The 11,626-nt window shown below is 45.2% G+C and overlaps 1 protein-coding gene across 1 annotated transcript; it reads left to right on the top strand.

Annotated features, from left to right (window-relative positions):
- Positions 1 to 4,224: 4,224 nt before the first annotated feature.
- LOC110477757 (SUMO specific peptidase 5) lies at positions 4,225 to 11,619 on the top strand (the record flags this gene model as incomplete). The annotated part of the gene is given in 3 exon segments (XM_077785790.1): positions 4,225 to 4,299; positions 10,029 to 10,667; positions 10,670 to 11,619. Coding segments are annotated over 2 exon segments (1,311 nt in total), but the record flags the coding sequence as incomplete, so codon positions are not given.
- Between the last annotated feature and the right edge of the window lie 7 nt (positions 11,620 to 11,626).

Genomic DNA, 11,626 nt, shown 5'->3' with positions numbered 1-11,626 from the left:
TCACTGCTTAAATAAACATGTGGAATTATACCCAGAACTAGCTTTCTATTACCTGCTGAGCAGCTGGTGAGCTGCAGAGCACAGCAGTGGTTACCTGCATATTTTCAGAAATGTACTCTGCAGCCTGTGTTGGTACCATGATGACACCGCCTGTGGTACCTGGAATAGCTCGTTTAAATACAGCCTACACATGGTCTCTGTGAGCTTTGCTCTGTGCAGACATACAGCAAGATATAATTATGGATTTTCCAAGTCCAAAGCTAGGCATTATGTTAGGGTTGCCTTTCTTTCACTACCACAGTCCCTTCTGCAGTTAAATCTTGGGCCTGTTGACTTCAATCTGTTTTCAAAACATACCTGCAGGGCAGGCAAGCAGCCCTGTCTGTGTCTTGTCAGTGAGATGTAAGAACACATTCAAAAGCAGCAAGGATCACTTGGGGCTTTACTACTCCAGCTGTGTGAGGGCAGCAATCAGTGCCACAGGACAGCTGGCAGGCTCTGTGGCTCCTCACCCCGCAGCACAAGGCTGGGTATCTGCACCTCACTGCTTGAGGGTGGCCCAAGCTATTCTGACTTGCACACAAAGTGGACAAGGAGCAAGAGCATTTTGTGCCCTGCAGCCTGGGCTAGGAGGTGACCACTGTGGGGGAAGCATTGTCCTGAAATGCCAGATATATCGGGGTTCACTCTAGGAGTTTGTAGTGGAGCAGAAGATTTATGTCAATTGACATTATTCTCAATCGCTAAGCATTCTTTCTCCCCCATGAAAATTAGATTTCACTCTGAAATCCTTGTCAATGTTGTAATTATGAAAGTACAGATATTTTAAATGCAGTTCAGTAAATGTGCAAGTCGTGGTGGTTTTATGCTTTAAAAGCTCTCCTTGTATTTATATAATTGGGTTATAATCATAGAGGAGGAACTGAAAGCCTCACCCTGCAGTAGTAAAAATGTCAGAGGTGCCCTCACCTCCACCTCTGCCAGAAGCTGCTATGGGTGAATTGTGCAGACCATGGAGTAGCCCTAAACAAAGAAATCTGCCTTTAAAATGTATTCAGTTCGGGGGTTTTTAACCAGGTCACACTGCAAATCCAGTTTGGAGTTTGCTGCATACATTATATGGACAGCCCTTGCTTTGGGGAAACTGCATGTACGAAGATGTGCAGCTGGAAAATTTGCAACCCCTTAAATTAGGTTTGTGTGGATCCACATAGCTGTAGTGATATAAGGCTTAGTCTTTATTGAGTCCATGGAATTTGGGGGAAGAAGAAATGCAACTTTTACTTTATTGTGATATAGAAGTCAATGTTTAAACTAGAAGATTCACTTCTGGGATATGCTGAAGTAATCTTTTTTTCAGAAGATGCTGTGCACTTTTCCTGGGAGGAATAAGTGAACCAGCAGGGGTGGAAGCAGCAGAATCCTGGGCAGGGTGTGAGCACATGGGGTGGCCATGGGGAGGGTCAGCAGGGCCAGAGCTTCTCCAGCTGACTGAGATTTTCTTCATTATCTGAGCAAGGGCTAGAAGCACCAAGGAAAGATTATGCAGTGGGGCTGTTTCCTCTCAGGAGAGCTTGGGCTACCTCTGCTGTATTATTGCTTCCTTCCCACCTCTTGTACCCCTGTGCCATCGAAGGATTAACCTCATGAAAATTCATGTGGCCTGAAAAAACTTCAGACTTCCAAAGCATGGGCTAAGGAGTAGCTACATTCCATCATTATGTACATAGTTATGTTCAGGTTAGAGTTTGCCTGCTGTGAATGTACCTTTTTTCAGGCTTTTTTACTTTGTTGTAATTTAACAACAATCCATTCCATGTATTTAATGAAAGTATGTGCTGAGACTTACAGATATTTCTGCCAGTATAGTCTTTACATCACAACTTGACGTTATGTGAAGGAATGTGCAAGTTCTCTGGAGTGGTCCTTCATTTTATCCTAATTCAGAAGTGGAAAAACAGGCAGGGACAACAAAGAGCAAATTTAATTTTCCTTCTTAAACCCTGCCAGTTCGAATAATCTCTTGCTGAGTTTCCTGATGTGGCTGTTCACATTCCTTCATGAATTCGGACTGGCTGTTAGCAGCCTCCAAATAAAACATGGTTATATGGAGATTTACCTTGGCCCTGTTCTTGCTTGGTGACATGAGACACAGAGAGCAGCCAACTGCTTCAGCTCATGCTACATGTCCTCTTCCAGCAACTGCTTCCTGTACAAGCCCACTGGTCTCCAAATTAATGGGATTGTTGCTTTAGCCCAAGATGTAGGAGATTTAATTCTGGTGTTTGTGTCAGCGATCAATGAAGTCAGGAAACTGCCTTTACAGAGCATTCAAAAGCCCTTTTATTCCAAAAGAATCAAATCCAGGCTTCTGTTAAATGCAGTAAAGGCTGCCATCATTAAAACATTGAGGCTGCAAGTTTGGCCACAAAAATGTTACCGTAATGCAGTTGGTATTCAGTCCTTTCTGTCCTCATTGCCAAGTCTGGCTTTTATTTATTTATTCATTTTCACAAGTCTCATGTTTTTCAGACATTCTATAAAGCCTCGGTGTTTACAGGCATCTTACTCATCTGAGAAGCTCAGCTTCCAGTTTTTAAAGATCTGCTATTAGCCCTCACGGACAGGGAGGAAGCAGGAACGTGTGATGAGGCTGATCCTCACAGGCAAAACCAGAAGGCTCATAAAACCCCACATTAAAAAAGTCAAATATGATTTTTTAAGAGGATCTCATGAACTGGGTCTCCCATTTATGTGTCTCAAGTGCCTGGCATAGACTCTACTAATGATCGCCTGGGTCAGACCGTGATGTGAGTGCAGAAGTGCTGTTAGATGCAGAGAGCTCTGCAGCACTCAGATGGATTCGGGGAGGAATCCTCTTTCCATTTATTATATTCCTGTTTTAACTTCATGGCCTAAGCCTTGCCCTGTGCACCCTGTTTACTGTGTGTTTCATAAAGGCCATAGGACTCATCCTGTTGCTCTGAAACTGTTTAGCCCATCTTTGGCTGGATTTACTGTTCAGGAAGAACAAACGGTTGCTAAGGAAAGCGCTGTATTGAACACGAGAGCCAGGCTGGATTTTTTTTCAAACAGATAAAAGCCAGCAACTCTGAGCTTGGCGTGGACTTTGCCGTTTTGTTTGTTGCATCACCCCATTGTCTTCTCTATCCCTTCTTTTATTTAATTTCTTTGTTACAGCATTTCACAACCCACAGCCTGGATACTGTAAGTCCTGAAGGAATGCACAGCATAATGAATACTGCATGATCACAAAACAGTTCACCTCGTGCAAAGCCATAGCTGAAAACGATGCAACATGGCTGTTTCCCAATCGTTCCTGCTTCACTGATTTCTTTGATTTAGAGAAATTCTTTCAGCCTCTCCTCGAAGGGGCTACTGAGTGAGAGAGGAAGTGTAACCTTTCTCCACCCAGCAACAAAAATGCAATGGTTTTGGAGCACTTCCCATTTCCATGATGTCTCTGTACAGCGCAGCACAGAAGTTAAACTGGTCCGTACCTCCTTCCCCGGCTGCAGGCAGGGGAACCGGGCTACAGAGCTGCTGGATGCCCACACATCCAGCACATGGAGAAATGCGCCCTGCCTTGTAGAAGCAGCTTTGCCAGACTGCTGGGGCCAGAACCTGCTCTGGTTAACAGCAAAACTTTTTAATTTGGGGATTTTTAGCAGCACTTCCATATATCGAGATACTAATTAATGGCTTATTTTAAAAGGTCAGGTTGTTGAGTTTCTTATTTTGTAAAATTGGGTTTTTGAGAAGCACTTCCACAGAGCGAGATATTAATTAACGATTTATTTTTAAAAGTCAGGTTGGCATTTTTAAGTGCCTCATTTCCGCGGCCGTTCCCGGTAGGACCAGGGCACCAGGGAGAGCTCGGCTCACCGCCGGCTTCGCAGCTCAGCGGCCCCACGCGTGCCCCGCGAGCCCTGCCCAGAGAGCGCGGCCGCGCCGGGGAACGGCCGCGCCGGGGAACGGCCGCGCCGGGGAACGGCCGCGCCGGGGAACGGCCGCGCCGGGGAACGGCCGCGCCGGGGCGGGGCGAGCGCCGGCCCTGCCCCGCGGCCCGGCCCTGCCCCGCGCTGCCCGCGGCCCGGCCCGGCCCCGCTGCGCCGCGCTGGCCGCCCGGGCGGGCCCTGCCCGCGGTGCCGCCCGGCCGCTCCCGCCCGTCGCAGCGGCTGACGCGGCGGCGCCGGCGCAGCTCCGGCCCGGGAGCGGCGGGGGCGGAGCGCGGCCCAGGCGGCGGCCGGGCTGAGCCGGGCGGCGCCGCGGGCAGAGGTGAGCGGGGGGCGGCGGGCGGCGGGCGCGGCCCGCCCGGAGCGCGGCCCCGCGGAGCGGCGGGGCCCGGGCGCTGTCAGCGCGGGCCGCGGGCGGGCGGGCGGAGGCCGCGGGGCGCTGCGTGCGGCTGCGCTGCCTCCCGGCGCTCCCGGCGCTCCGGCCTCCTGCCCTGCCCGCCCCGGGGTGCCGCGGGCTGCGAGCGGGCCTGCGGAGCCGGGGGAATGCAGGCTCGCTGTGCCCTGGGCAGCACGGGGAGGCTCTCCCTGGCTGGGTGCTGTGAGAGCTGCGGCGTTGATGGGTTGGGAAGTGTATGAGGGAATTTTCAGGTGTTGCAAGAGCTTTGTTTGTTCATCATTGGGCTCTCGACCCCACTCTGTCCCCAAGTTGTCTTCTTCCTGAGACCCGCAGTCTCTGCAGTGTAAGCATAGAGCTTATCTGCTCCTGTACTATTTGCTCTCCCTTCCCTCAGCCCTTCCAAGCTGTGCTGGCCAGGAGGGATGGGGAGCTCAGCAGCAGCAGCTGTGGGTGCTGAGCCACGGGACAGGCACAGCAGAGATGTGTTGCTCGGTTAAAGGCTGCGTCTAACTAGCGTGCTCATTTCCAGACTCCACTTGTTCTAGACCAGACTTCCAGCTCGGAAGAGATGGATTGCCTTTGGTAATACCCTCATCATATCTTTTCACGTTGCTAACACAAGAAAAGAAGTAATTCTCAAAAGCTGCAGGAAAATGTGTTTAATACTTGTAGAAATACACTCTCTCTTAAGAAAGGCCTACAGAGAGCATCAGGAAGATCCTTGACCTCAGACACATTCAAGGACCTCAGATGAAATACTAGTTTCTGTTCCCTTCACAGAGCTTGGACAGCAAAGTTTGATGGACTTTGTTTCAGCTATTTCAGTGCTTCTGCCTTGCAGAGGTAGTCAGGAAGGAAGGGACAAAGTTTGAGTCACATTTCATTAAAATCAGTCTAAAGCCTGAAGATTAAAAAATATTTACATCTTTATGCTTTGCTTACAGAAAAGGATCTTTGGGGTCTTAATCTAGAAAATTTCCATCTCTGATTTGTGACAGCATGTCTCTTAAAAGTTCTGTTATCTAATATATATATATATATCTCCATTAATCCAAAATTAGCCTAACAGAGGATGTTTCTGTAAGTAAATTCTATCACCTTGCCAAAAATAAACGTAATAGTTATGTAGCCAGCTAGGTGAGACTGTGAGTTCCCAGAAGTGCTGGTTGAGAGAAGAGTCCGTGGTAACTGTAGGAGTTGAAACTTTGCAGTGTGACCATGAGGTCACCAGCTGCATGTACTGCTGTGTTCCTCTGAGTCAGTAACTTCGGACTTTGGCTATTTCTGTATGGTCTTGTGCTAATGAGTTATGTTGTGTCAAAGTGCCTTTCCCTAGGGCTTGCTTCACCTCTGGGACAAAATGTTTGCTTAACAGTTCACAGAACTGTGCTGGTTAGGAAAGGAAGAGAAGAGGGGATAGTTGCCAGTGCTGTGAGTCTGCTTTTGCATGTGCTAATTGAGTAATTTCAGACTTCCTGACCTTATCAGCTTAGCTCTGGCCACGTGGTGGTTTGAAGAGAGACACCCTTCTCCAGCTTCCTCTGTCTCTTCCAATTTTGGATCCTGCTTGGGAGGGAGGGCATCTTCTTGCACAGCATATCTCAGCTGCACACCATAGTTTCAGGCTGGCTTTCTCTTTCCTCCTTACCTCCTGTCCTTGGGAGCTGCCCAGGCCTCCACTGGGAAAGGCTGAACTCTGGATGTTGTAAGAACTGCCTCCCACGGGAGCAGGTGATGCATTAATTACTCCTGTCTGCAAAACGCCATGCTCTTACAGCTGTTCACTTTATTTACATTAGTGATGCTCTTAGAAACAAGCTTATTTAACAGAAAAATTTCCATATCTCTTGACCCACTGGGCACCCTGATGCAGCCGTAGATGGCTTGTGGTGATTTAAGTAGGAAGGAGCAGCCCTTCTGCAGTGCTGTGGGTTTGTTCTGCAGTTGTGTGGATGAAAGGTTTGTATGGCCTGACAGTTCAGGTGTCAGCTAGAAACCTTTGGTAGCATTGTTAGCAGCATTTGCTAGGATTGCTTTCCCCATTCATGTGCTTTTCAGTTAAAACCTGGGGTCTGTAAAACTATCAAAAATAAATAGGACTGCCAAGGACTAATGAGTGGTTAAACTAAGAGGCTTATAATGGGTGAAAGATGAATGTGAAGTATCTTTTACAGTACTCCACTGAAGGTGATCTAAGTTTCAGCCATGTAAGTTGCAAGTGGAGCGATCTGCTGATTGATCTAAGGAAAATACAGTGTGTGTGTGTGCACTGAATTTGTTACTCATAAAGGATTGAGGGCCTCATGTTCCTCCATTCACATGCAAGTGTGCAGTGCTTGATGTCAGGTTGCTAGAGTCATGTTTGCTTGTATCTTACCAGAGCTCTTGGGATAAGCATTCTGAAAACTGAGTGGTCCCCAAATGTATTTTTTAAAAATTCAAGTATAAAGCAAATCTATAATCTAGAACCTGCCATTAATATAGAGGTGTAACAGTCTGGGGTTGTCTTTGTCCAGTGCAAAAGAGATTGTGCCTTTTAATATTTAACCATTTGCAGATAGTATGTCAAACACAGCTAAAGGGGTGAGTTAGAGTAAATGTCTTTCACTTTTGGTGTTTGGGACGTGTACATCTTGGGCTTTTTGAGTTTGAGGTTTCTGGTGTAGTACTGCATCCTTGTGCAGTCACACAGCACAGAAACCTGGCTACCTCCACTGACTGGCCAAACAACTCTGTTAGGGGTGCAAGTTCCTCAGTTCAGAGGTTTTTCATCTCTGTTAATGAATGGGGGACATATTTCACTTTCTCTTCAAGTTTTTAAACTTTGGGCAGTGCTTGCTTTATGTTTGGTTTTACAATGCTCACTTTAGTTCCTTTTCTAGCAGCTCTTTTCTAAGCTGTCCTTTCGTCTTGCTGGTTTATGGTGCCAAGTAAACTCCTGTAGCACTGGTGGAAAGTAAGTTCAAGCAGCATCTTTAATTAAGTATTTGCATATGGATCATCTTTTGTCACTCTAAGTAACACTGCTATTAGAAAAGTGAACTATTTTAGCTCCTAGGTCTGGGCTCTTTGGAGGCCTTACTTTAAGGGGATCCAGACTCAAAACTGATTATATTTGAAAAGGGAGAGGGGAGGGCAAGAAAACTTTGTGTGGATTAAATGGTTTACTCAAACTTTATTTACACTTTGGGGAGAAACTTTTTTGTACAGAATAATTGTATAATGTGGAAAAATTTGTGTGGGCATCACAGACAAACATTAAATATTTTCTAATCCTGTAAGCTAAAATTTAAGCTTTTTCTATGGTCTAAGTTAAAAATTAAACAGAAGAACAGGTAGGTAAACTAGCTTTACTAACATCTTCCTTTGTTGCAGTTTTAAGAAGCTGGATTTTATGACATTAATGAGCAAATTATCTATTTCCATTGGTGTTACTATTATGTTGAAACTGGCATCAATATCTCCATTCAGGTTTTCTTTGGGTCTTTTTTGTTACCAGGACTTACCTTTGCTAGAATCTGATGCAGTGTTTTTCCCTGCTATGATCCTGAGTTCAGTCTCCTCTGGGTAGGGCAGTGGCAGCTGTAGGAATTTCAGATCCTGCATAATCTATGGCCATTCAGAGAGCCTTTTGCTATGTCTGAGACAGTGTCTGTGGAGGCTGTTGGGCATGGCTGTGAGAGAGCAAGGAGAAAGGTGATGACTCCAAATTGTTCAGGAGTGTTCTTAAAAGCTGGCAGGCATGTGGCACCTATTGCAGAGCCTGAGAAGATTAAACCCTTGCCTTCATCTGCTGTGCTCTCCTTGGAGTGCTCAACACTGCAGAAGCCCCTTGTGTATGGGGCTGTGTTGAGAATGTTGGGATTTGCCTGGGTTTGTTTGTTTTACCTGGATGAAATGTGTCTGGAATAAACTGTCCTAGCAAGCCTGTGGTTTGGCTGTTTACTGAGGCCACTCAAGGAATGTTTTGTAGATAGGAATGTTTTTGTAATAGACAGACACATAAGAGTTGGTAGTGGAAAAGCAGGCGTAAATTGTATCTAGGGTAGGGAAATATGGAAGTGCTAGACAAGCAAGTTCAAAAAAATTTGTGTCATGAGATGTTATGTCCTGATTTTTCTGATAACTGAGTTGTGTGGTGAATAATAGAGCGTTACAAAAGAGCTAGGCCCTGCTGCAGTGCTTTTATACTATTAAGCTGTGCTCTCTATCAGTGGAGGTAGCCAGAGTTCTTTCTACCTTGTCAGTCCAGTGAATTCTGGACAGTTTTCTGTGTGATGGGAATATCTTACCCAAGTGATAAATTATATTCTTTGTCCTCTCTGCATTTCCACTCCACTCTCACTCCTCCACAAAAACAAACACACACACAAAAAAAAAACCCAACTGCTGTTTGTGTCTAAGATGAGTAGAGTGAAAAATGCAGAAGAACTTCTTAAGGCAGACTTTGAATACCTGGTTTTGCAGGTGTCATTCATACTTTCCTTAAATGACCAATTGTTAATGTTTTATGTTTATTTATAGACTCCTTTATTTTGAGCTATACATGCCTATGTGTAATGATGAGGACAGACATAGCTAAGGCAAAACTTACTATAACAGTCAGTAAGTCAGAATAATTCTGATAGAGGGGCAGGACAAAGTCCTTTTCTGAACTTGAGAAAAATAAAAACTTGTAAAATACAGGATGGGATGTACCCTAGTGAGGCTGGGACAATTTGCATGAAGTGCACATGTTGTGTGTGCTGCTTTTGCCGTCCCCTTGAGTTTCTGGATTCGTCTAACTTCTAACTAATATTTTTAGCTAGGTAGTGAAGATAAACAGATATTACAAGATGAACAGATTTTACTATGCAGGCGTTACACTTGTTACACTTGTGTAGTCTCAGATATATTCTTATTGAACGTTTTGAGATGCAGGTTTTTTTAGTGGGGAAAGGAGTTTTTAAGATGATTAGCTGCTGTGCTGGTTGGTACTGCTTTGTTAATGTAAAGATAAACACTGATTATAGAAGTTGATAGTGGTGGTGTCATGCGGAGTGAGGTGTTGCTGTAAATAGAGAACAATTGCTTCAGGAGTAAACTGTGTCATTCTTTATCTAGTCAGAGAATCAAAATTTCTGTGGGTGTTTGTGTTTTGCTGTTCCTTTAAAGGAAAACTGTGTGAGGCTGTGAAATGTTTTCAGAGGCTGCTCACGTTTATTGCACAAGAGTAAGGGCTCCTTTGTACAGTGCTGATGGTGTGGGGTACCTGCACATACTTGTTGATAACTTGGACTTCAGAGTTTTGCTTTTCAAAAGCCTTGTGCAGCAAGCTGGTTAACTGTGCTTGCCCGAGGTGTAGGCAGTGAGAGAGGTTTAAGGCTAGAGAGTCATGAATTACATATGGGGAGCATGGGATGGGTGGGAATTACCTGTTTATTGCTCTACCTCTAGGGAAGGTAAATGAGGAAAGCCTGTTTACACACCGAACCCTTGCAGCCATTACTTATTTTTCCTTTTGGTGGAAGTGAAAATATCTTAGGGAAGGTGGGGTTGTGATTGGAGGAGGGATGGAATTTTAGATAGGCATGTGGCCTGAGGGATGTGCCTTACTGTTTTGCTATTATGTTACAGTCCAGATAACTCTAAATTAATTTCCCTTACTCTTTCAGCTGTTTTTGAAGATCATAATGCAGCAGAAAAATGAAAAACCATAGAAGACATTTGCTTTGGCAAAGAAGTCAGCTGCTGGCCCAGTCTGGAAGATGGACCACTGGTTTTGGGAAGCTTGGGAAATAATGCTTCAAAAAGCAAGTTTTCCTAACTTAGAAGAAAAGACAGAGTGCCCAGCTATTTGTGAATTTAAATCGCAACAAACTGTACAGAATACTGTGGTGCAGAAGGAAGACACTTGATCTCCAAAGCAGGTGGGCTCCTGTTGTGCTTCTAAATGCAGAAACCTGTCCAAAACCTACTGTTGAATTATACAGCTTTCCTTACAAAACTGCTTAGAGCAAAAAGATCCTGTCCCTATCACGAAGCTGAAAGCTCGTCTGGAGAAGCAGTAAAGAAACTCAACAATGAATCCTTTCAGAGTGAAGATCCATTGAATGAAGAATTTGAAACTGTTGCTGTTCTCAATAGCATCTCTGGCCATATCCAGTATGTCTCATGTGGCTCGCTGGAAGGTGCTGCCTTACCTGTAAAGAAAGGTGGTTTTGTATATAGTGTGGAGGAGAGCAATAATGATGAGGGCAACACAGTCCTGGTAGTTTTAAACAACTATAAAAGGAAATGCTGTTGCAAAGGGAGTGGAATGGAACTTGTGGCCCCTTGACAGCTCTAAAGAGGTCCAAATTTAACCATCATACTGTAAAAAAGAGATTTTTATTTATGATGCATAAGAAACTTTCTATGGTTAGGTTTCGGTATAGAATTATAAAATTCCCGAAACTTCGAGCAAGAGGCAAAACTTGCAAATTAAGAAAAATCAAGCGAAGGTGGGTGCAGAAAGTTACAAGGGACCATCAAGAATCGCTTCAGCGGGATTTCGAAGGTGGATTGTGTAATTTGTTTTCCTCCTGGAAATCTAAAAGTAAGCGTCTTTGGAAGCGATACAGCTTATCAGATATGAACAATAATACACCCAAATCTTTAGGAGCGGAGAATGAAATATGTGCACCTGAGATCTGCCACACACAGGATGTGTCTGCTGCGCCGTGTTCTGAAGATCCAGAATCCGGAGGGCAGGGTGGCAGTGTGGATGCTGTCCCACCAGAACTGCATGTTAGAGCTTCTCCAGAGGGAGAAACCTTGCACCAGGTGGAGACCAACGGGGCTCTTGCAGAGGATTATTGCTCTGACATCGTTGTCTCTGTGACAGGAAAAGAAGTTGCTGTTTCAGATCAAGATGGTGCAGAATCTAAGGAGGTTGTGGGTGTAGATGGAATGACTCTGTTGCAATCCTCCTTGCAGGATTCTGATGTCAGTGACAATTTTGCAAATGGACCTTTATCCATGGAGCTGACACAGAATGAGGACAGCTCTAGCCAGATGGAAGTAGAAAGCTCCTTAAACTTGGACATTTTTAGTTCAAAATTACTAGATCACCCTTATTGTAAAAGTCCTCTGGAGGAGCCTTCACCAGAAAGCACAGGACTGAAATCAGGAGCTCGGAAGGGAGGCAGAAGGAACAGTCAGAAAACTTCCCGGGTGGCTGATGAGCAGTTGGCAACGTGGCTTTGTGGTATACCTTTAAAATATCTTAGGG

Source organism: Lonchura striata, chromosome 10 (assembly GCF_046129695.1).
Source record: "Lonchura striata isolate bLonStr1 chromosome 10, bLonStr1.mat, whole genome shotgun sequence".
Lineage (NCBI taxonomy): Eukaryota > Metazoa > Chordata > Aves > Passeriformes > Estrildidae > Lonchura > Lonchura striata.
The sequence above is the reverse complement of the archived record's forward strand: the minus strand, read 5'-3'. Positions and strand labels throughout refer to the sequence as shown.